The sequence below is a fragment of the Passer domesticus genome, chromosome 16, assembly GCF_036417665.1.
Source record: "Passer domesticus isolate bPasDom1 chromosome 16, bPasDom1.hap1, whole genome shotgun sequence".
NCBI lineage: Eukaryota > Metazoa > Chordata > Aves > Passeriformes > Passeridae > Passer > Passer domesticus.
The window spans coordinates 6,317,455-6,339,704 of NC_087489.1; the positions used below are offsets into that span (position 1 = coordinate 6,317,455).

The 22,250-nt window shown below is 54.1% G+C and overlaps 2 protein-coding genes across 2 annotated transcripts in view; one reads left to right on the forward strand and one right to left on the reverse strand.

Annotated features, from left to right (window-relative positions):
- RBPJL (recombination signal binding protein for immunoglobulin kappa J region like) lies at positions 1 to 20,518 on the reverse strand. Its single transcript, XM_064391942.1, has 12 exons — positions 20,474 to 20,518; positions 12,674 to 13,191; positions 6,702 to 6,827; positions 4,747 to 4,817; positions 4,390 to 4,505; positions 3,388 to 3,562; positions 2,911 to 3,048; positions 2,373 to 2,482; positions 1,657 to 1,797; positions 1,191 to 1,346; positions 905 to 1,008; positions 1 to 495 (listed from the first exon to the last, which is right to left on the reverse strand). Exons 1-12 carry the CDS (start codon positions 20,516 to 20,518, stop codon positions 222 to 224), a joined length of 1,974 nt encoding a protein of 657 aa, XP_064248012.1. The 3' UTR covers positions 1 to 221.
- MATN4 (matrilin 4) overlaps positions 12,632 to 22,250 on the forward strand; it is a 15,619-nt gene continuing 6,000 nt past the window's right edge. The window contains exons 1-2 of the mRNA XM_064391603.1: positions 12,632 to 12,789; positions 21,937 to 22,053. Of these exons, the coding sequence (XP_064247673.1) occupies positions 21,981 to 22,053 (73 nt within the window). The 5' untranslated portion in view covers positions 12,632 to 12,789; positions 21,937 to 21,980. The remainder of the gene's footprint in view (positions 12,790 to 21,936; positions 22,054 to 22,250) is intronic.

A 22,250-nucleotide genomic window follows, 5' to 3' on the forward strand; every position in this document is an offset into this window, starting at 1 on the left:
CCTGATTTATTGATGCTCTCATGTGAGATCTCAGCAGTGTGAGATGCTGCTGTGAGAGACAGATAAATCAGTAAACCACAGGAGCATGGTGGGTGTTCAACGTGTGGGGAGAACCCTTTGGCAGGGCCACCCCAAGCCCTGGATGAGCCCCCCAGCATGGCTCAGGGCTGTTCCCCTTCCCTAGGCCAGCAGTGAGGCCAAGCCTGTGCCTGCCCAGCCTGCTAGGTCTGCATGAAGAGGTGGAAGTTGGTCCTGGTAAACTCCTGGTGGATGCTGTCGAGTAACTTGTCTGAGTCCTGGGGAACATCTGAGAGGACCTGCTGCCCTGGGATGCAGCTCTGCTCTGGGGTGTAGGTGAATGTGAAGGAGCTGGAGTAGATGAGGCCATCGTCCCTGATCAGCAGGAGTGGGACCGTGATGGGGTAGCGCAGCCACCGCCAGTCGCTGCCGAAGGCAGAGACGTCAGGGACGACACACACGAGGGACTTGGGGCTCCTGGCAACAGCGCAGGACAGGAAAATGTGCATTAACTGGGGAAGGTCCTATGCAGGAGCAGCCAGCAGTGAGTGACTGCACTTCTCCTCCATCCTGGAGCTCAGTGTGAAGCCTCCAGCCAGTTCCCTCTCTCCTCCCAGTCTTTCATTCCCCTCTGCCAGGGCTGCTTGGTTGTTTGCAGTTCCCTGAATCCCTGCTGTCCCCCACCCATGGCTATGCCCAGACTGCAGCCAGGGCAGAGAGCAGGCACCAGACTCATTCCTGCCTTTTCTTGCAGTGCTGTGCTTGCTCCTGCAGGATGGGCAGTGCAGGTGTCCCCCAGGTCTGCAGCCACATCCCACACCTGCCCAGCACAGCCCACACCTGCCTGCTGTTCCCTGCCTTCTGCCAGTTCCCCTGTCCATGTTACCTGTACATCGTCTCTGCTTCCACATCTCCGAACCAGACCTTGAGGTGTGCATGGAAGTACTCCCCCTGCACCTCCAGCATGGCCACGTCCCCACCACCTGTGAGCTGCGAGGGGCAGAGAGCGTGGCAGGCTGTGTGGGTTATGAAGCCACACTCCTCCCACAGGATGCTCGCCTGTGCATCTCATTCCCACTTGAGAATGGGAGGTGCTGGGGGGGTGCAAGGGCTCAGGGGCAGGAGGCCCGAGGCAGGCAGGTGACAGAGGGGACAGCCCAGGCTGTGGCTACCTGCAGGGCAGCGATGAGCGGCACGGGGCTGACGGGCTCGCGGACGCACGCCAGGCTCTCGCTGAAGGTGTACTCCACCGTCTCCGTGCTGATGATGGTCCAGCACGAGCCGTCGTTCAGCAGCTCCCTGTTGGCCTCCTTGGGGCAGGGAGATGCCTGTGGAGAGTGTCAGAGCTCCAAACACGCTGCAGGGGAGGTGGTGGGGAGTGGGGTGGGATGGCTGGCTTCTGCCCTCAGTGTCTTGGTTCCAGCAAGTGACTGCTTTGCTCATGGGGAAAGGGGGATTGTGATTCCTTTCCAAAGACCTCAGTTCCAGTGTCCCCACTAAAGCTTTGCCATAATTATTGTCTTAGTTTGGATGCAAGACCCCTCCCAGTGATACTCTCCCCAGCCTGACACAACACAGGAGCTTGCAGAGCTGGCAGCAAGCACCCTGGGCTCCTCAGCTGCCCCTGCACTGCCATACCTGGAACTGGATCACCTTGTCTGTGGAGAGACACAGGTACATGCGGTCACTGCCTTGCAGCTGGAAGGCGCACTTGTGGAGCTGGGAGATGGGCTCATCCACGTCCAGCATGGCATACTGCTTCATCACCTTCCGGATGATCTGCGGGCGGCAGTGTCCCCAGCATGGATCCTAGCATGGATCCCGGCATGGATCCCAGCATGGATCCCTGGCATGGATACTCAGCACGGATCCCTGGCAGGGGTCCCGGCATGCATCCCCAGCACAGATCCTGGCATGGATCCCCAGCATGGTTCCTCAGCATGGATTCCTAGGACAGATCTCCGGCACTGCCCCGCCACACGGATCCCAGCACGGATCCCAGCACGGATCCCAGCACAGATCCCAACACGGATCCCAGCATGGGTCCCTGGCACGGATCCCCAGCATGGATCCCATCCCCAGCATGGATTCCCGGCACAGATCCTCAGCACAGATCCCAGTACAGATCCCCAGCATGGATTCCCGGCACGGATCCCAGCACAGATCCCAGCACGGATCCCCAGCATGGATCCCATCCCCAGCACGGATCCCGGCACGGATCCCAGCACGGATCCCGGCACGGATCCCGGCACGGATCCCAGCACGGATCCCAGCACGGATCCCGGCACGGCCCCGCCGCTCGGCGCCGTGGTGCGGCCGGGTCCGTGCGCTGCCAGCCGCAGGTCGGAGCTTACCAGGGGCGGCAGGGTGACGCCGGTGGCCGTGCAGACCAGCTGGACCACGGAGCCGTAGCGGATGTACCCTTCCCGCAGCGGGAACTCGCTGCGGGCGCAGCGCTCCTCGGCTGCCCGGGGAGAGAGGCAGGGTCACCGCCCGGGCAGCGGGTTAACCTCGCCAGCACAGCCCTGCCCCTCTCCCGCTGCTGTCCCACTGCTTGGAGAGAGCATCATTCCCTGGGAGCCCAGCCCGGGACTGCAGGATGGGGATGCACTACCTTGCAGGGCAGGAATACTGTTGGGCTCTGGCCTCTTCCAGGCAATCCCTTGCTTGGATTTGAAAACCTCCAGACCGGTACAGCCCTGGTCACAGCCCCTGTGCCCTCAAAGCCAGTGGGAAACATCCAGAGACACGCCAGGAATGCCCGGCAGAGGTGAGACTGAGCAGATTCCTGTACCCCCAGGCTAATTCCCATGCCTTTTGCCCCCAAGAACTGGCTTTGCAGGGCTGGAGGCCCGGGGCATGGTGGCATCATTGTCCCCCGAGGGTCCTCACCCAGGTGGAGGGTGAAGGCTGCCCACTGCCTGGCGCTGGCGATGAAGGCTCCTCCCTCCACAGCCAGGTAGCGGGTGCTGACGGTCTGGGAGCGCAGCCGGTTGAAGAGGGACACTTTGGAGCCTGAGGAGATGCAGACTGGGGAGAGGTGGCTGGGTTAGTGCTTGCAGGAATGAACGATGGCTCTGCCAAGCCCAGTGAGGACAAGCCCTGGCTCCTGGGGTACCCAGCAGCCAACACCCTCCCACTGCCCTCTCCTCTGTGTGAGGGAGCAGAGGACCGTAGTGTGGGGACCACACTGGCATCAGGGCATCACCCCCCGTGCTGGGTGAACCATTTGGGAATGAGACATCACTGTGTCAGAAACACCCTCTGTTGGGAGTTCCCACGGGCTTTGGGTCCAGCCTGGCCAAGCTCTGAGCAGAGAGCATCCCCTGCTGGGCTGGCACCCACCTCCCTCCCCAGAGAGCCACTCACGGTCCGTGTTCTTCAGGGACTGCTTCTTCTGCGAGGGCTTGGAGATGACCTTGATGAGCTTGCTGTGGAAGGTGCCGATCTCCTGCCCGTTGCTGAAGAAGAGCTTCAGGACCAGGCGGAAGTGCTTGCGCTTGTCCGTGTCCGAGATGTACAGAGCCTTGGCACAGCTGAACCCCTGCCAGGGCACAGAGGGGCTGCCAGCAGCTCCAGCCCAGCCCCGCCAGCCCTCCTCACCCTCCTCACCACCCCACAAGGACATAAAGGCGCCCTTTCAATGAGCCCCGGGTTCATTTAAAGGGAGAAACCAGCAGAGATGTTATTACAGGTGGAATGAAGAGCTGGGGATCAGCAGAGGCTTTATTTACACTGGGGGCAGAGTATTCCTCATGGAAATGAATGTTCATGTGTGATTTATCCCACATAACATGAGAAATCACCCTGGGTTTATGGTTTCCCTCATCCTGGCCGATATGCTGTGCTTTAGCAGCAGGGCAAGCACTGTGGACAAAGGCTCTTTCTGTGAGGCTCCTGGCCTGCTCAGAGCCCCTGCTCTTCAGGGACCCCAGATAATGCTTTTTCTCCTTTTTTTCCCCTCCAATCAAAAGATGCCAGAGCTCTGCTGAAGGATTTGAACTTTGGGATCAACTGGGGCATTTTTTTTAAGCTTTGTCCACAAATGAAGGAGCAGGCTTTTACTTTGTGACAAGCAGCAGTGCTGCTCAGGAGAAGGAACCAGGGAAGAGGAAGCTGTGCAGATTTTGGCAGCCACAGGGCTGTTGACCTGAAAAGATGGTTCCAGAGAAAGACGGGGATCTTTGGGCTGCCTGGATTGCTGCACATGCCACAACAGGCTGGCAGAGTGGGAGTGGGGAGTTATGGCTAGGAAGAAAGAGCTGTGACATCCTGAGGATGGGGAGGCTGTGACATCCCAGGGTGTGGGGTGCTGCTGGTGACAGCCCAGCCCCTGCAGGAGGGAATCCCCACAGCCCCAGGGAGCTTTACCTTCGCATCTGGCTGCTCCTCAAAGCTCAGCTTCTGGGTCTCCATCAGGCTGCTGCCCATGCTGTCCAGCCCCATGTACCCACACACCCGAAATCCAGCCTCTCCCAGGTCCCTGGCTGGGAGAGACAAGGACAGGCACCTTCCAGCCCCTGCACAGCCTCAGCTTCTCCAGGAGCACAGCATGACCAAGCCCCAGCCCTCCCAGGCTCTGGATTTCAGGGGGCTCAGGCTTGATCAGGAAAGGAGTTTGGGGGGCCAAAACCAACATCAACAGACTCACTGTCCCCTTTGCAGAGGCAGAGGGCAGCTCTCCATGGTGCAGGAAGGGAGGGAGGAGAGGTCCAGGGCTCTGCTCACCTTTTATCTGCTCCTGCTTTAATTTCCATCCCGGCCCGCTCAGGTAAACACAGGGTGGGGGGCAGAAAAACCTGCAGAGACCAGAGGGCATTTTCTCACTGCCCTTCAGCACCCTGAAAAGGTGCTCAGGAGTGGCTGCATGGCTGTGCTGAGAGCAGAGACCTTCTCTGGGGATCACCAGCACTGGGGGCACCCCTGCAGCCCAGGAGGAACGTGGAGCTCAGCCAGGGGCTGGGGACCCTCTGCCCTGCACCTCCTCAGGGCCTGGTTCCAGCCTCAGCAGCTGCCACGTCTGGTGGTGCCACTGTGGCCACGATCCCACCAGTGACAGCATGGCCCTGGGATGGGAGGACAGGGAGCCTGGCACCCCCAGCTCCCCCAAAACAGGGAGCCATCAGAGCCTGGCCCTGCCTCACTGCCATGTGGGAGTTTCAGCAGGCTGGGAACAGAGTTTGCATTCACAATCAGTTCTGCAGCCCAGTGCAAATAAATCTATAGCCAGGAGTTTGGAAGCCCATTTTCCTGTGTTTTATTTGGGTTTCCACTGTCTTTGCACTCGTGTGAATGGTGTAAATTCATCCTCTATTGATACTGGGTAAAGCACTAGCAGAGAAAAAACCAGTGCAGGGGGTTGGAGATTTTGGAGCCCTGGAGGTCCAAGTTTATTTAAACAACTCATCCACAGCACAGGCCCCTGACTCCCATTATTAAGGAAAATGGCAGCAGCACCTTCAAACTTTAACCTGGGAGTTCTGTGCAGGTTTTTCTCTCCCTTTTCAGACCTGGCATCTGATTTTCACACTCATCCCTTGCACAGGGTCAGGAGCAGAGGGAAGAGGCTGTGATGAGAGGGCTCTCTCCTGGCTGGGAGACTCAGTCCTGAAATAAATTTTTACCTGGACGAGCAGCCCCAGGCAGGAAACTGGATGTGGTGAGAACTTTGTAGGCACAGCCAGCCCATCCCAGAGCTGTCCCCTGGGGTCGCTGGGGTCTGGGTGGTGCCACCTTGGAGGCTGAGCTGGTTGCCTCACAGCTGTTCCATGCTCGCTAATGAGGGAGCAGTATTTATATCCCAAGGATTAATGGGGGATTAATTACATTGCAGTGCCGCAGCCTGACGTCACTGCCAGGGAGTGGCAATTTTGGACATTCAAGCCAGAACCTCAAGGTGTTCAGTGTGGGAAGGATTTTCAAAAATAGCAGCTTTTTGGAGACCACTGGCATTGATGGAAACGGCCCAGTCCCTGCTGTGGCTGTGCAGATTTTAAGATGAGAGTTAGAGGGCAGTTAAAACTTTAGCTTTTCCTTCTTGGGGGTAGAGATTTGAACAGAATCTTGACTTCTTTACTTTGTCTTTCTTTAATGCTCCATGCAAAGAACCTGCCCACTGGGGATGTCTAATGGATGGATGCAGGGTGGAGGTAATCCTTTCCTGTGTTATTCAATTCATGGGACCAAACAATGGCTTTGGATGCAGAGATATTATGAGTGAATGCAGAGGGGATAATTTGCTTCACCAGTTTAGATCTGTGAAATCCAGCAAGGCTGAAATCAAGCTTTAGGTAGCTGGGTTTAGAAGTGGCTATCAGGGAAGCTGGGGCTATCTCCTGTGGCAGCAGCTCTCTGGCCACAGAGAAACACACAACTTTACCACACATCATTCTGGGAAAGGGTGTGAGATCAGAGAAAAGAATGAGAAACAGTTCTTATCTTAACTCGCTGTGCCTGGTGTTGTGAACATGTAGAATGTGTTATGGAGATTGGTTTACCAAGGGGTGGTTTCTTAATTAGCCAGTGGTGATGGTGTTTGGATTCAGAATCAATCAGGTCAACGTGTAGTGAACTAGGGTATAAAAGCACGGGTTTCTTAACAAGAAATAATCAGTCTTGTGTGATAGATGGAGACTATGTAACTTATTGCCTGGTCCTGGCCCGTTGTGCTGACAGTCTCCCACCTTTTCTCGTTGCCGTAGGACTTCTGTGCCACTTTGGCGTGCAGGATCAGCACGGTCTGGTCTGCTGGCAGCTGCAGGTACCTCCTCACGCTGTCCTGGAGCACGCTGGCTTGGTACGGGCTGGGTCTACGAGACACAATTTCCCTGGCACTGCGGCACCAGAGCCAGCTCCTGCCCAGCCCTGCAGGGGCAAGGAGCTCCCTCCATGCCCAGCCTGGTGGGGAAGGTGGAAAGGCTTTCCCATCAGAAGGAGCTGCAGCTCAGCTGCTCTGAGAATGGGGCTGGCACTGAAAAACAGAAAGTTTGGACAATGGAGTAACTGCTTCATCAGTTTGCCACCGAACACACACAGGGCATTTCTAAGACTTCCAGCCCCATGCAATGGTGGCTGTGCTCTAACTGATTATTAATATTTTTTTGCTGTTGCTGTATGGGTTTGGGTGAGCTGGGAAGAGATGCTGCTGAGCTGTGAGTGCAGCTGGGGAGCTGCCATGCGAGGTGGAGCAGCTCACTCACCTCTGTGAGGGATGCTGGGTGAAAATAGCTGCATTTTTCTCTGAAAATAGGGAGTAGGTGGTTCTGCTGATTGTTTCTGCTCTATTAACTAGAAGGAGTTCCCAGGCACCTGGCACTGAACTCTGCTAACTCGGTAGGTTGGGTGTTAAGCAGCTGGAGAGAGATGAGGTGGGTTGGAGATGCCCTGCTCTGCCACCTGGGACACGTGTGCAAGGACTGGGGAGTGCAAGGGGAGAGCTCTGGGATGTCAGCTGTGCAAGCCCTCTGTGGTGCACCACTCCCTGAACACCACCAGCTCCTGCCCTGCTGAAAGGCCCTAACCCCCTAAGTGTGGGACAGGAGCATTCCCTGAGATATTCCATGGGATATTTGACTGGATGAGATGAAAGCAGAGGAGAAGGAAGGGGAGATGCCTGTGTGGGAGCCCCTCCTTGGCACATCTGTCAATGTGCTCACTGGGAGCATTGCTGCTGCTGAGGGGACCCAGCCTGGTTAATGACTCTCCTGTCAGAGACGGAGGCAAAGCAGCAGCCAGAGAAGGCTGTGGAGCCCCAGCCACAGTGGAAAACAGGGCACAGTAACTGTGGGAGAGCATCTGGGGGCTGAGGGACAACTTGGAGGAAAAGGGGTGACAATAGGGGCATCAGCCATGGCCACCCAAGGGGGAACTTGAAAGAGATCTGCAGGGGGGGCATCCCCTTTAAACACAGTCTTTCTTCCTCTTAAATGGGCTAGAAATGGAAAAAGTTGAGAGCATAAATGATGAGATGTGTGAAGAGAGGTAAGTCTGGTCCTGCTATCACACTGGACTCAGAGGCCAGAGCAAGCTCCCGGGGAGAGAAGCTGCAAGCAGTCACCCCAAGCAACCTGCTACAAGAGTTTGCCAGCTCTGCTATTCACACTGCAATACTTTAAAAAGGCTGTGCCCTTTACAGCTTTTAGCACCATGTTGCAATTCACTTTAAACACATTTCAGTTCCAGTTTTCCCACCTTTGGATGGAGCTGATGCTCTGCTGTTGTATGAGGAAGAAAAACACATGTCCCATATAAACAGATACATAGCCAGTGTGTTCTCTGAGCAGTGCCATGGGGACCTGACACTGTGCACTGCACAGATGTGCTCTGTTAGGTTACCAGAGGGCCAATATAATCTCCTGCCCTCCTTGTTCCCAGTTCCTTATCCTATATGTGTTAGCTGGATCACTAATAAACATAAATCACCAGAGCCCTGCCAGAATCAGATTTACAGCCAGGGCCAGTGTCAGTTCACCACAGCATTAACTGCTGCTCTGTGCCTGGAAAATGAATGTTTTATGGCCATTCCTGACTGCAGAGCACAGGCTGCCACCAGGTTCTGCTCCTGTGGCAGCCCCGGAGCTGCTGCCAGCACAGGGCTCTGGGCTCAGCCCACAGCACTCATGGCAAAGCACGAGCAGCTCCTTTGCCAGGGCTGTACCTGCTCCCTCCATCGAGGGGCTGGGAGACTCCTGCTCCAGCACTGCAGCACACTGGAGCAGAGCTTTACACCCAGTGTCCCACCAGTGGCTGCTCCAGGGTGGGTCACTCAGCCTTGCTGAAGTTGCACTCCACTTTCTAGCCAATGAAGAGTTTATATCTTTGCACAGCCAAAGAGATCCCATAAGAAAGTTATTTAATCTTTTTCCATAGTGGCAATCTGCAGCTGTTTCACTCCTCTGCTGCCAAGCAATGGTGTGATTTCAGCTTTGATCCGCCTTTGCTATTTTCCCCTTCATATAAAAGCACTATTTCTGAATCTCTCAGCAAAACTCTGGGTTGATTTTGGGTGGTTTTTTTCTTTCTTTTTCTTTCTTTTTTTTTTTTTGGTTGATTCAGTTTTTTTTTCTTTTTTTTCTTTTTTTTTTTTTTTCCCAGAACAATGGGTTATGATTGGGATAAATGTGGAAATGTATCAAAGAAATTGGCCTGACCCTGGATGCCCTTTTACACTAATGCAGTGTTAAATTAACTAACACAGTGTTAAATGAGTACTGAACCTTGCTGGCTCCATTTAGTAGCATTTCACCCTCAGTTTGTCAGAGACAACGGGCACACAGCAGGGAAGAACCAGGCTGGGTGTGTGAATTTTTTCCTGGTGAGTCTCATCGTTCAGTGTGCTGTGTAAAATTAGGAGTACAGCTCTGGGTCCTTGTGTCCCAGCTGCAGTCACATGCTCCATCCCCGTTAGTGTCACCAACGCGGTCACAGTGCCCATCCATGCAGCTTGGGGTCTCCTCTGCCATTAACCCCTTGGCAAAGAGTGGAACAGCCTGGCACGGAGGCCAGGCAGTGGCAGGGAGTGTTCAGGAGCAAACTGCCAAAAGCCGTGGATTGAGACGTGTGCTGACAGCGTGGGCAGCAGCAATGCCTGCCCTGCAGAGCCTCCCACAGCACTGGCTCAGGGCAGGGCCAGGCTTGTGCAGGTATCACTGCTCCCTGCCATCCCTACATAACTCCAGAGGCACGTGAGTCACTGCCTGGAGCTTCTTAAAGAACCTTCTGGAACAATTACCCACGTGCTACTTACTGCTTGAAGGGACAATGTGCATGCCAAAGGCAGTAAACAGATGGGAGCTCTTCAGATTTCATGTCCAGCTGGAGGAACAACTACCTAGAAGCTTGGCTTTCTTTTCTTTGTCCGTTCTCTGCAGCCCTTGCCTTCCAAATTTTGGGGCTAAGCTGTGTCAGTGACGCACTCCTGAACAGTGCTTGCCATTCTGCCCGCAGAGGCGACCACCCAGCATCCATCATCTGGTAGAAATTTCTCTTCAGAGAGTCAAAGGGCTATTGCTGAAGCAGCTCAGTGTGCCCACTTGGCTCCCTCTGGCACCTACAGCCTCCTCAGGGTTACAGAGAATTATTCACTCCTTCTGACATTTATTATATTAAATTATTAAAATGCTTAGGTTGTAGTGCAGTGTTAGTTCAGTGTCATGTTAGCAGCACCACACGGGCTGGGCTCTCACAGCTCTCACTAAAAGCTGCCTTTTCAGAGCCTGAGGTCTTGGCTGGGGCTCAGCTGCTCTCCACACAGTTGGGCATTATGTAGAAAAAGGGGGGGAGCAAGGGGGAGATCCACCACCTTTCTCCTACACTGATTCTGTAAGCCTTTCCCCTTCCCTGCTCCCTGGCACCACTCACCAAGGCTTTTCCTTTGCTTTAGGTCAGGATGTGCCTCGGGAGAGGGTGTGAGTGCATTTGTGGTGCATCTCCAGGGTGGCTCTGCCCTGCTGCTCGAGGTGGCAGAGACCCAGGGTACCCCAGGGGGATTTGCAAGCCCTGGCTGGGTTGCTGTGCCCTCTCCCACGGGAAATGAAGCAGAAAAAGGAGGAGAGCTCTGTGTGCTTTCCACAGGAGACACACAGCTGGACCACCTTGCCCAGGGCTGTTTCATGTGGGCACACAGGGAGCCCAGGCAGGCGCCGGGAGGCTGTGGTGGGGCTGGACCCCACAGCCCCATGGCTGATTTTAGGAGAACTGCTGTTTAACACCACAGCTGAAAATTATCCCTCTCCCTCCCAGCAGCAAGTGTTTAGGGGCATCACTCAGTGCTTTGTCCTGCCTCCAGCAGGGGAATGCTGCTCCCCGTGTGGGACATGCCCTGCTCCACACATCACTCTGTGTGCACACCCTTGGGCAACCACAGCAGGAGAAAAAGTGCTTTACAGGCACTGGGAGAAGCAAGCTGCCCTCTGCCCTGCTGCTTTGCAGTTCAATGAGCTCCACCAGCTCAGCCTGCTGAGGAAGGGATCTGATCTATTTGGTCCCCTGGGAATGAAAGTACCCAACTCTGGAGACCAAAATACAATCCCAGCAGCTATTGTTTAAAAACTAGGTCTTCAAATCACCTCTTTATACAAGAACTGTAACTCACAGTAACAGTGTGCCCAAGTGCAGGTAGCACTGAATTGAAGTGCAGAGACCTCATTTTCTGCTTTTCCCCCCAAAAAAGGAGCTGTGGTTTGCCTCGCTCAGGACACAGCTGCCCTGAGGCTTGCTGGGGACTTGCTGCCACAGAGGGCAACTGTTCTTCCCTCAGTTTGGGGAAACCAAACATCCTAATAAAAAATATCCATTTTAGAGGCCTAGGTTATATTTTGTGCAGATCAGGGGAGAAAACGCCTGCAGTGCTCTTGGGTATGGAGTCAAGGCAATGTTTATGCAAAAGGAAAAGCCATTAGAAATCACAGAAATGAGAAGCCTGCAGTTTCTGGCTTCCCTCATTTTTCAATACCTCCTTTAATCCAGACCAACCCAACCCACAGCCCTTGTATATGCATGGGTATTTATAAATCCTGTATTTTCCTCACTGCACACACAAGTGAAATTCAGCCTTTTCTGGGCCTGGGGGATTTATCGACCACACCAAGGGCAAACAGCGGCCGAGAGCAGGAAGCACGAACAGCCCGTGGCACTGAGCTCTGCAGGGAGCAGGGGCCAGCCAGGGTGGGCACCCCAGCAGCACCAGCACCCCCAAAATGCCCAAGTTTGATAATACAGTGTTGGCATGTCTGCTAGAAAATTCAGACAGTGCGGGTGATTTACTGGAGTCTCCTTTCTCTGCTCCTCGTGTGCAAAGAAGGGAAATGCTGTTAAAGCACCACAACACAGTCCTATAAAGCACTAAAGGTGGTTCCTGACACCACCAGATTGATCTGAGAGGTGGGGGAGTGGGAAGATCTATTCCAGGGTTTGCAAGAAGCCCCTGCTGATGATCTCCAATGCACATCAGTTGACCTTCTTGATGGAAGCTTAACCTGAGGGTCTACACCCCTCTAAGCTTTGCTCTGCAGTTTCCTGGCTCAAACTCACCTCCCCACACTGCAGCCACTACCTGCTGGTGTTCCTAAACTTCCAGGACACTGTAGGTCAAATGGCTATTAAGCTTAGACTCTCCTTTTTCCACGAACTTTTTAGTTTATGGGATTCCCAGGTGCATTCCCCCAGCAGGGGAAGAGACAACAAAAGAGTAAAAAAAAAATTAAGAGAAAGAGAATAATAAAAATATAAAACAAAGAAAAAAAAAGCAAAAGGAGAAGAAATAGATAAAATAAAGAAAAAATTTAAAAGGATAAAAAATAAAAATAAGATAAAAAAATTAAAAATTAAGAAAGAGAAATGAAGCGGTTAAAAAAGAAAAAATAGAGGAAAATAAAGAAAAATGAAAAGAAACCGCTAAAAGCAGCAGGCCCTCCAGGCCGGCCAGCCCAGGGCCGTCCCGGGCCGCGCACCCTTCGGTGCCGGTGCCACCTGCGCGCAGCTCCCGCGGGGCCGGGGCAGGTGGGAGCCCCCGAGTGCCCCCCGGCCCCGGCGGCTGCACCCCCCCGCTCCCGGCGCTGCCCCGGGGCCGGGCCGTGCCCGCCCCGCCGCCCCCCCGCTCCCCCGCCCCGTTAAAGCCGGCGGGGCCCCGGCGCTGCCGCCGCCCCGCAGCGCGTACCTGAGCCAGCAGCGCGGCGGGGAGCGGCTCCGCGGCCGGCACGGCTGAGGCAGGGGCTCCGCGGGCACCGCCGCTCCTGCGGGGAGGACAGGACACGAGGGCGTCAGGAGGCTGCGGTGAGTCCGGTCCCGATCCCTATCCCTGTCCCAGTCCCAGTCCCGGTCTCTATCCCGATCCCGGTCTCTATCCCTATCCCGGTCCCAGTCCCTATCCTGGTGCCGATCCCTGTCCCGATCCCTGTCCCGGTCCCTATCCCGGGGCAGATCCCGATCCCGGTCCCGATCCCTGTCTCTATCCCGATCCCTGTCCCTATCCGGATCTCGGTCTCTATCCCGGTCCCTATCCTGATCCCGATCCCTATCCCGGTCCCGATCCCGGTCCCGGTCCCTGTCCTGGTCTCTATCCCGGTCCCGGCCCGGCCCGGCCCGCGGGGCTGTGCGCGGCGCTGCCGCGGAGGTTGGCAGCCTCCGAGGGGGCTTTTCCTCGGAGCGGGGCTGGCAGGAAGGGGAGCGGCGATCCTGGGCGCCAGGAGCAGAAAGCGAAGCCGGGAGGAGGGGAAGAGCATAACCCTCGCCCCGAAGGATTTTTCCTCCCTTCTGGGGGCTGGAGCCTTCCCCACCCCCGGCCGCACGGGCTGGGCCCCGCGGCGGTGCCGGGGATGTTCCGTGGGGCAGCGGGCACGGTACCCGCGGTGCTGTGAGAGCGATGTGAGCTCTTCCCCTCTCGGGATGGCTCAGGCTGCCTGTCAGGCAGGTCCCTGCTTAAACAACCGGGGATCTCTTAGCAGAGAATAATAAGGTCTGGTACGCCTGGGCAAGGCGTGCTGAGCAGCAGGTAATCGAGATCCCGCAGGAAGATAAGCTCCGAAGTGTACCCTAAGTTTGTTTCTGCACGACTGGAAAATTGCGTCTGTGCATACTCGTTTGCACAGGCAATCACCCACCTTCAGCTTATCATTCCAACTGTTTCACAGGATAAAATTAGCTTTGGGCACTTCTGTTCCAAGCAATTGCATGGGAAAACTTGTTTGGAAAATCAGATTATTGTGCACTCATCGTGTTTGTGTGTTCACCCACTCGAGTGAGCTGAGCAGAGCTGAGCAGATACACGCTGGGGTGGTGTGTGCTCTGCTGGGGGTTTGCCCCCCGTTCTGCAGGGACAGCCTTTGCTGTGGAGCAGAGAGCTGCAGGATCCATTCCGGAGGCAGGCTGCGGAGTGGCTCAGGAGGCTGGCAGGGAAACGGGAGTGTCCCGTGTCAGTGGAAGCCACCGTGCGTGCAGTGGGGCTGAGGGGAGCAGGAGTCCATGGGAGGGACCTGTTCTCAGCCCCAACTCTGAGAAAAGGCACGGGGCTTTGCCTCTTTTGCTTAATCACACTGGATTTTTGCTTCACTTGAACCCAGATTATTTATAAAGTTATTATGAAGTTCTCTCTTTGGGACCCCTCCCTGTGGGACCCTCTGTAGCATCTCTTGATAGTAAAGATTTTTATTTTTTCAAGGCCAGGAGCAATTAATCCCAGGCAGTGAGTGTGCAGGCTCTCAAGAACAAGTAGGAACTGCGTTTCACAAGCAGATTCTTGCAATCTCTGCAGGAATTCATTAGATTGCTGTTGATATCAGCAAAAAGCTGTGTGTGGGGAAATCTCTAGATCTCAGCCCTGATATTTGCCACCAGAATATGGATAAATTCAGTCTCATCCAAAATGCAAACTTCCCTCTGGAAACCACGACAGATCTTGGTGTCTGCAGTAAAACAACACTTTTCATTGAAGAGGCTGGGTATTGCTGCATCCAATGGGAAAAAGCCGTTGTTGATTTTTGTGGAAGTTGTAACTTTCATTTGTTGTTGAAGAATTAAAGAAACCATATGTGCTCAGTACAAGATGGGCTCGGGGGCTGCCCTGGTTGGTGGCTGTAGCAAACAGAGGAGCTGTGGCCAACAAGGCAGCCCGTTGTAGCAGTCTGTGGTCACAGAAAATGTTTGTGCTCCCATTGCTCATAACATAGCGTTTCCCTTGAGGTTGGCATTAGGGGTTAAAGGTTTTCAAGAGAAGTCTTTGTTTAAACATCTTTAAAGTTTCCAATAGGGGCCCCTTTGTTCGCTCTGGAGCAGTGTGCCTGCCTTGTTAAAAACTCAGCACTCATAAAATGCCATTTACAAATGCCTGATGAATAGGGCTGAAACATGGAGGGGAGATAAGTAGCGTTTGTACCTACACACACACACACACGGGGCTTACAGACAAGCCCTACTGTGAGCGAATAAATGGGACCTAGAAAAAACACCAAAAAAGAAAAATAGATGGAGTGGTGCTTATAAAGAAACGTAAAAAAGTCAGCTACTCCCCCTGCACCACTTGGGCCCTTTCATGCCAGATGTCTCCTCCAGCCGAGCCAGGAGGCTGAGTGGCTCCTGACACTTGTCATTATCTCTTAGTGATCATGTTTTCTCCACTTTGGGCCCAAACAGTAGCAAACTGAGCACTTGGGCTCCATCAGGAGCTCGTGCAGCTGCCATGAGGGCTGCACTGGTCTGCTGGGCAAGGGGACCCTGACTCAGTGCTCTCTGTTACCTGCTGTGGGCTGGTGAGCGTCGCTCCCCTGTAGGTACTCACACCACACCTTTGGGTGCCTGGTGATGTTTTCAGCTCTTACAAGGCTTTGGTTCTCTCCTGTCTTGGCTAAATAGAAAGGATTTAAAACCATCTCTGTTAAAGCAGGAGAGGGTAGAGGTGTGTGCTCAGGAGACCTAGAGACAGGTTCACAGTGATGGCAGCATTTCCATGTGGGATGCTCCAGACTGAGTCTTATCCTGTGTCTGAATCTTTCTTGGTTCTCACACAGCTTGTCCTTCCTGGTGTTTTTACTGGAGTCAGAATCCATCTTCCCCACCAATATTCTGTCTTTGCCTATCTGCAAATTCTGATCCCCTCACCTTGGAAGCCCCTGCTTGCACATGAGTCCATCCCTGGTCCCTCAGGTGCCCCTCAGGGACATCCATGGGGCTCAGCTGCTGTCCCTTGCAGAGAGGTGGCAGTACCTCGGTTTCTCTCCAGACTTCAGCTTTTCTGTCTCTGGGCTGTGTTGTGCTTTGCCAGTGTGTAAGTTCAGGAGTCCTGTAGTCTGTGGACCACAGGAGTGCACGATCTGTGGCAGGAGCCAGTGGGAGCAGGTCTGCTGACAGCAGATATAACCAATCCCCTGCACAAGAGTCTCTGTCTGGGCTGGAAAATTAGGCAAGCTCCACATGGAAAAACACTGCCTTTGGGAATGCACAGCTCGTACACCTGCAGCTGGACTTGGAGGGCTTCCCCAAAGTGTCAGCTGCTCTTCAGCATGGCCAGGAGGGAGGCCACAGCCACTGTGCTGCTGGTGACACTCTCCTCTGATGCATCTCCTAAGGGGTCCCAGGACAGCAGATCTCCTGCTGCCAGAGGACTTGGAACCTGTGAATTTAGGTGTGAGACATTTCCTGTGCTACCTTTGAGGTTCTCCCTGTGAAAAGTATCTACACAAAGCTTGCATTTCTGTTCTGAGGAGGGACAGAAAGTCCCCGCGTGCCTTTCTGCAGCCGCCAAACGTTCCTCACTTTCTGCTTTTTCAATTAAACACATAGCAGGATGGGTAGGATAAAGGGGGGAGGCACAAGAATATTCTCCTGGCGTGTTTTCTTATGCCAACACATTGAGTCACATCTCTAGTGTGAGAAATATGATATAAAGACTTAGGGAAGGAGGTCAGGCAATGGATCTGTGATTGCTGGGCTGGAATAGCAGGCGGTCTCTGTGGTTGTCTGTGCCATGTAAACTTCCTGGAGGTCAGCTGGGGATAGTGGTCCCAGCAGATCTGGGAGACAGATGTCCTGCTAGTAACTATCAATCTCATACCAGCTCTGCTGCATCAGGAGCTTAGCTGACAAATTCTGCACCAGCCCAGTAGCTAATCTGGGCCATGACTTTTCCTTTGCGGTTGAACATGCATATTTCTGGGGGAAAAAAATGCTAACACCTTCCTCCCAAAACAAGAACTTAGGCAATGGATTGCTGCGTCAGTTTCTGGATGGCCAGGACATCCTTCTCTCCAAAATTTGAAGTCTCTTGGCCCAGCTCAACTGTCCTCCAAGGACCTGTTTGCAGAATAGAGTTTGCTTTTTAAAGAGAGTCAGTAAGGTGGATCGCCCTGTTGATCACTCTTCATCAAAATCAGAGTACTCCAGTTTTGTTGAAAATAGCAGTTAGGAGATGGGCTGAGTTTGCCTGCTGTGCAGCTCAGGGGACAAGTGTAGCCTAAAGGTCTTGAATGGGACAGAGAGGAACAGAGAAATGGCAGCAGCATCCTGAAACAGGAGCCATCTCTGACATGATTAGTGGAACAAGGAGATTTGGCAGATGTGTTTTCCTCTTGGCTAGATCTTTAACATTTTAATTTGCAAGTGAATGTGGCTTTTATCTGTGGCAGCTGTTGCTGAAGCAGCCCAGGTACAGCTTGTTTCAGTGCAGGGCTGTCTGGGCAAGAGGCTTTCCTGCCAGGTGAGTGGCAGAGCACTGGGAGGTCTTTTAGAGATAGATTGAGGCAGAGAAAGACCCCGTGTGCTGTTGTGGAGAGCATCTAGGAGAGGATGATCTGTCCATTGCTACACCCAGCATTTCCTTCCCAAGGGGACTTCAAATGTCATGGCACAGTAAAACCTGCCAGGACTTGAATCCTTGAGCTGTGAGTCAAAGACATCTGTTACTGCAAAAGGACCTGGGCAAGAAATGTCTTCCTCCTGCCCTCCCTGTGAATACACAGGAATGGGGCCCATAAAATGGGGAAAAGGCTTTTGTGGGGAGCAAGCAGAGCAAAAGAGAAGTTCCTTCTGCATCCAGCAAGGCTTTCCTGTTACAGCACTCCTGCTGATTTGCTCCTGTTGGGTTTGGAGCCTTGATGTGCTGTTGGAGAAATACAGCCTTGTTTTTCAAACAACGTGTCCTTCCAGGTGGCACCTGGCCCAGTAAAGCTGCCATGGAGTTGTAACCAGAGAGCTCTGTGATGTCCTGGAAAGAGTCTGCTCTGCTTCTCCCACATGTGTTTGGGAAAAACCAAGGACACATCAGTCCTTGAATGGGGGGAAAACCCCTTTTGGGCTGGAAATTCTTGCCATTTCCATGGTCTTGATGTGCTTGTGGTCCCTGAGTCTTCCTTGGTCTAAAAACTGCATTGCTGTCCTCTCTGATTTGCCTTTTGTCACCCAGCTGCTGGGGGGCGGGGATGAGCACTGAGATTTTGGAGCTGTGGTTGAGTGTAAGGTCAGTGCTGCCTGTAAAATGGTCCTGAGGGTGGATTCAGTGCTTGTGGGCAGCAGAGGTAGCACTGAGAGCTGGGCATCTGCAAGCAGAGAGCACCTTGAGATTGGGGATTGTGCTGAGAGAAGCCAACCTTTGGGCAGCTCTCCAGGGGAGGGTGGATCCAGCTCCAGGCTCTCCCAGGCCTCATTCTTTCACACTGCTTGCAGGTCTTGCAAATACAATGTGCCAGCAATTCATCCATGTCTCTACAACAGATTTTGGCATGAGAGATGCCTCCAGGATGATGTAAGTTGTCTGCATCTCTCCAGGTAGCTCTGGTTGCTTCATTGTCCCCTGGGGCAATGTGCACTTCAGTCTTCCCCCGTTGGTCCCACATGCATTTTTGTCAGCCTTTCTCTCAGGCATGGACAAGAAGGTTGATGACTTGCTGTCCTGCTGGGGACATCACAATTTTTCTCCCATCCTCCAGATTGAGGGTGCTCTTGCTGTCTTGCTGCTGTTGTCCTGGCAGAACTCAGGTGTCCTAAGCAAAAGGGCTCAGGGCTGGCACTCCTGGCCATATTTTGATTGGGTTTTTTGACACTTTCATCAAATAACACTGGTGGAACTGAATTTCTCACAACTGCCTGGTTGGGTCTCTGCAAAGGAAAGCTCTGCAGAGCAAAGGAGGGTGCATGGAGAGGCAGATGAGGAAGGTGAATCTCACCAACATTGTGTCTAGGGCTGCTCTACCATTGCCCAAGGCTTCCAGCACAGAAATAGGTGCTGTTAGCACGTGTGGCATCAGTGCCCTGCACCCTGCCATGTGTGCCTGGAGCTGCTGTGTATGCCTCCTCCTGGTCCTGCTGTGTGTGCCTCCTCCTTGCACAGCCCTGTTGCATGAGATAGCTCTCTGGCCTGGCTGGTGCTTGCTCAGAGGCTCCCAGCTCTTCCCCACTCCTTGCAGCTCATGGTGATCCCTTGTCCTGGCTTCTTGCAGGGTCTGGAGCCAGCATGGCTCCATAGCCTTGGTCCACAACCTGCTCTCCTCCTTGTGACACTGCTGCCAGGGCTTTTCCTGGGCTGTGAATGCACTGCCACCTCTCCTTTCCCATCTGCTTCATCCCCTCTGCAGCTCAGAGAGCCCCCATCCCATAACAGCAAGGAGGGCAGGGAGCTGGCAGCATTCCTCACCCTGCCCCTGCCATGCCCTGTCCTGTGGCCCTGCCCAAGGCAGGCTGCACCCAGGTCCAACCTGCCACCCTCTGCACGAACCAGAAGGGGAATATTCAGAGTATTTCTGTTAACCTGTAGCCAGGAGAGAGCTGCCAAGGAGGCCACGCTGAAACCTGAGGCGGCTGTTTTTCCTGAGACTCAGCATTTGGCAGGGAGAGCAGGCGGACAAGTGGTGGAGCAGGGAGGGATGCAATTGCCAGGGGAGGTGCCCAGGGAAGGTGTGCTGGCTTACCTGTTTGTCTCTGGGGGTCCATCTCCATGTCCTCCTTGGCTGAGATCCCGTGTGGAGTGAAGAGGAGGTGACCCTTCTGTCCTTACATGTGGCTCTCCCCTTGGTCACCCTGCTTGCACCGCGCACTGAGCATCTCCTTCAGCAGTGAAGAGCAAGAGCTGTTTCTCCACAGAAACGCCAGGAATGGTCCCAGTGCCCTCTCAGCTCATCTGCAGGGCTCGGCTGAGCCGGCCCAGGCAGCAGCACTCCCCTTGCCTGGATCTTTTTCCTTTATAGCTCGCTGTTATCTCAAGGTCTGCGGCGGTGCCGCCGGCGCTGTTTGCCTTGCCCTGCAGCACCTGCCTGCCAGCCGCTCGCTTCCCACCACGGCCCTCCCACCCCTGCACGGCCCAGGAGGGGGTGCTGGGCACCCCTCGGGGGGAGCAGTCCCTCTGCAGGGGTGCAAGCCAGCCCCAGCGAGGTGAGGGTACAGGGAGGTTGCCAAGTGTGGGATGGTGGGGAGGTACTGGGGGACATCTGTCCCATCATCTTTGCTTCCCCATCCCTTTGCTGCTGGGCATTGAATTGAATCAGGGACCAGGACTCTGTCCCAGCCTGCTGCCAGGACAGAATATGACTGAGCTGCCATGCCCTGCCCTGTCCAGGCAGCCTCAGCCCTTCCAGCTGTGGGGAGAGCCAAGACTTCATCCAAAAGCTGAGATGATGTTAAATATAGATCAGTCGTGAACTGGTTTTCTCCTTCTTGGTTTCTGGCCCAGCAGCTCATTCCTCCCTCTGGGCTGGCTTTGAAACTCTCTGGATGCTGTGAGACACAGGCTCCATAGCAGCCTGCCACTGCAGGGAGGTGTGGGGAGAAGAGAGCTGCAGAAATGTTCTAGGTGGCACAGCTGTCCCAAAAATATTCAGTGGTTTGTGAGTGCTTTCTCCCAGGAAAGAAGCAGCACTGGAAAAAGAATCTAATAAATAAATGGGGAAACAAAGCTGGGGGAGGAGCCCTGTTTGCCTCTCTGCTTGCTTGTGGTGAGGGGCACAGGTGTCTGAGCAATCCACGAAGCAAAGCTCACCTCTGCCCCCTGGAAAAGACCTGCCAGGCTGCTGTCCGTGCTCATCCCCTCGGCCAGAGCGATCCCACGGGTCCTGCATAGCTCTGCAGGAGCCCCTGGCACTGCTGTGGAGTCACTGTGCCCCACGCTGGCCCCGGGCTGCTCCCGGGCTGGTGGGGTCCCCCCTCCAGGGGAAGGCCACGTCTCTCACTTGGAGATGAGTGTTCTGGATCCCAGTATCCTCCAGTACCCCTTTTCCATCCTCCTGATTCTCTAATGTAGTTTTCCAGGTGTGAACACTGAGTCTCGAGACAGTTTTAAGATGCAGCTGTGAAACCTATTATCAGTGTCCCTGCTATCAAAGACATGGTGTTCAGGGCTGCACGTAACCACTGAGCAATTAAACAGCAACCCTGGTGATGAATTACAGCTGAGACCTCCTGGGGCTAAATAAATACTGGCTGATAACTACCGATAAAATGAATTTTTGTGTGTTTTTTCTTAAAAGCACCCTTCCAGTATTTGAGCCCAGTCCTGGCACTGCATATGTCCTGGGGAGAGTCACATTATCTGTGGCATTTCCATCCCTAGCACCTTGAGTTTCCAACCAGAGCTGCAATAAAAATAAACTAAAGAAATCCACATCCCTGCAGGAGCCAGGAAAGACAAGGCAAGCAAAGACAACACAGAGGTGGGCAGGGAGGGAGAGAAGTGAGAAGCTGAGGTTTTGGGTAACAAGTTTAAATATCTTTTCCCCCACTGATCCCACCCTAAAGACATAAAAATACTGTTGAAGTGCAGAGTATCTGTTGGAAAAACCTTTAGGACAGGGAGAGGTGCAGAGTGGTGGGGAGCCCGAGGTGATGTGAAGGAGAGCAGCAGCTGGCAGGGCTTCACCCAGCACCTGCCCAGGGGGAGAGGTGTGAGCCCACTGCACAGGCACCCTTGCACCCTCTGCCTGCAGAGGCTTCTGCTGTCCCAGGCAGTTTGGAAACAGGCAGAGAATGGAACTTCTTGGAAAAATGATCTTTGCCAGTGACTTTGAGAGACTTCTGAGCAGGTGTTGTCTGTGCTGGGGGAGTATTAGGAGGGCTGGTGCTCTGCATCCCTGCGTGCAGCTTTCCCACTCTCCACTGGCTGCAGAGAACAGCCACACAGTCAGGGAAAAAGCATTTGGCTGAACATCCCATCTGCCTGGTTTGCAAGTGAAAATAAGGCTTGTCCAATGGCCAGCTCCACCCAGAGCAGAAAATCAGACCCTTTGGCAGAGTGTTGCTACTGTAATGAAATTGAGCTGTGCTGAGACTGCCAGTCCTTGGAACAGGAAAGATTCCATGTGCATTCAGAGAAGTTTGGGGATGGATCTGTCAAAACTGCTGCTGTTCAGGGTTTTTGGCAGTGCCTGGGGACCCCACCACAGGAGAATGTTGCCCTGTGGCTGAGCTCACCCTCAGCACTGATCGCACCTTGTCTTCTCCCCGCAGCACATCCTTCCAGCACGGGAACTGTGTGCCCTCCCAGAGCCATCATGAAGCTCCTGCCTGCTGCCCCTCTCCTCCTGCTTCTCCTGACAACACTGGAAGCCAGACCAAAACCTGCAGGTGAGTCCTGGCTGGTGGGGAGTGCACGGAGGGGAGAGAAGTGAGGACACAGGGCGGTGGAGCCCTCGGAGCACAGTTTGCTGTGTGACGTGGGGGGACACGATGCCTCTTCTTTGGGAGCATCCCCAGGAGGATGGAGGATCCCCCCAGCAGTGGGACACAAACTTCCTGACCCCAGCATGGTGGCTCTGGTGCTG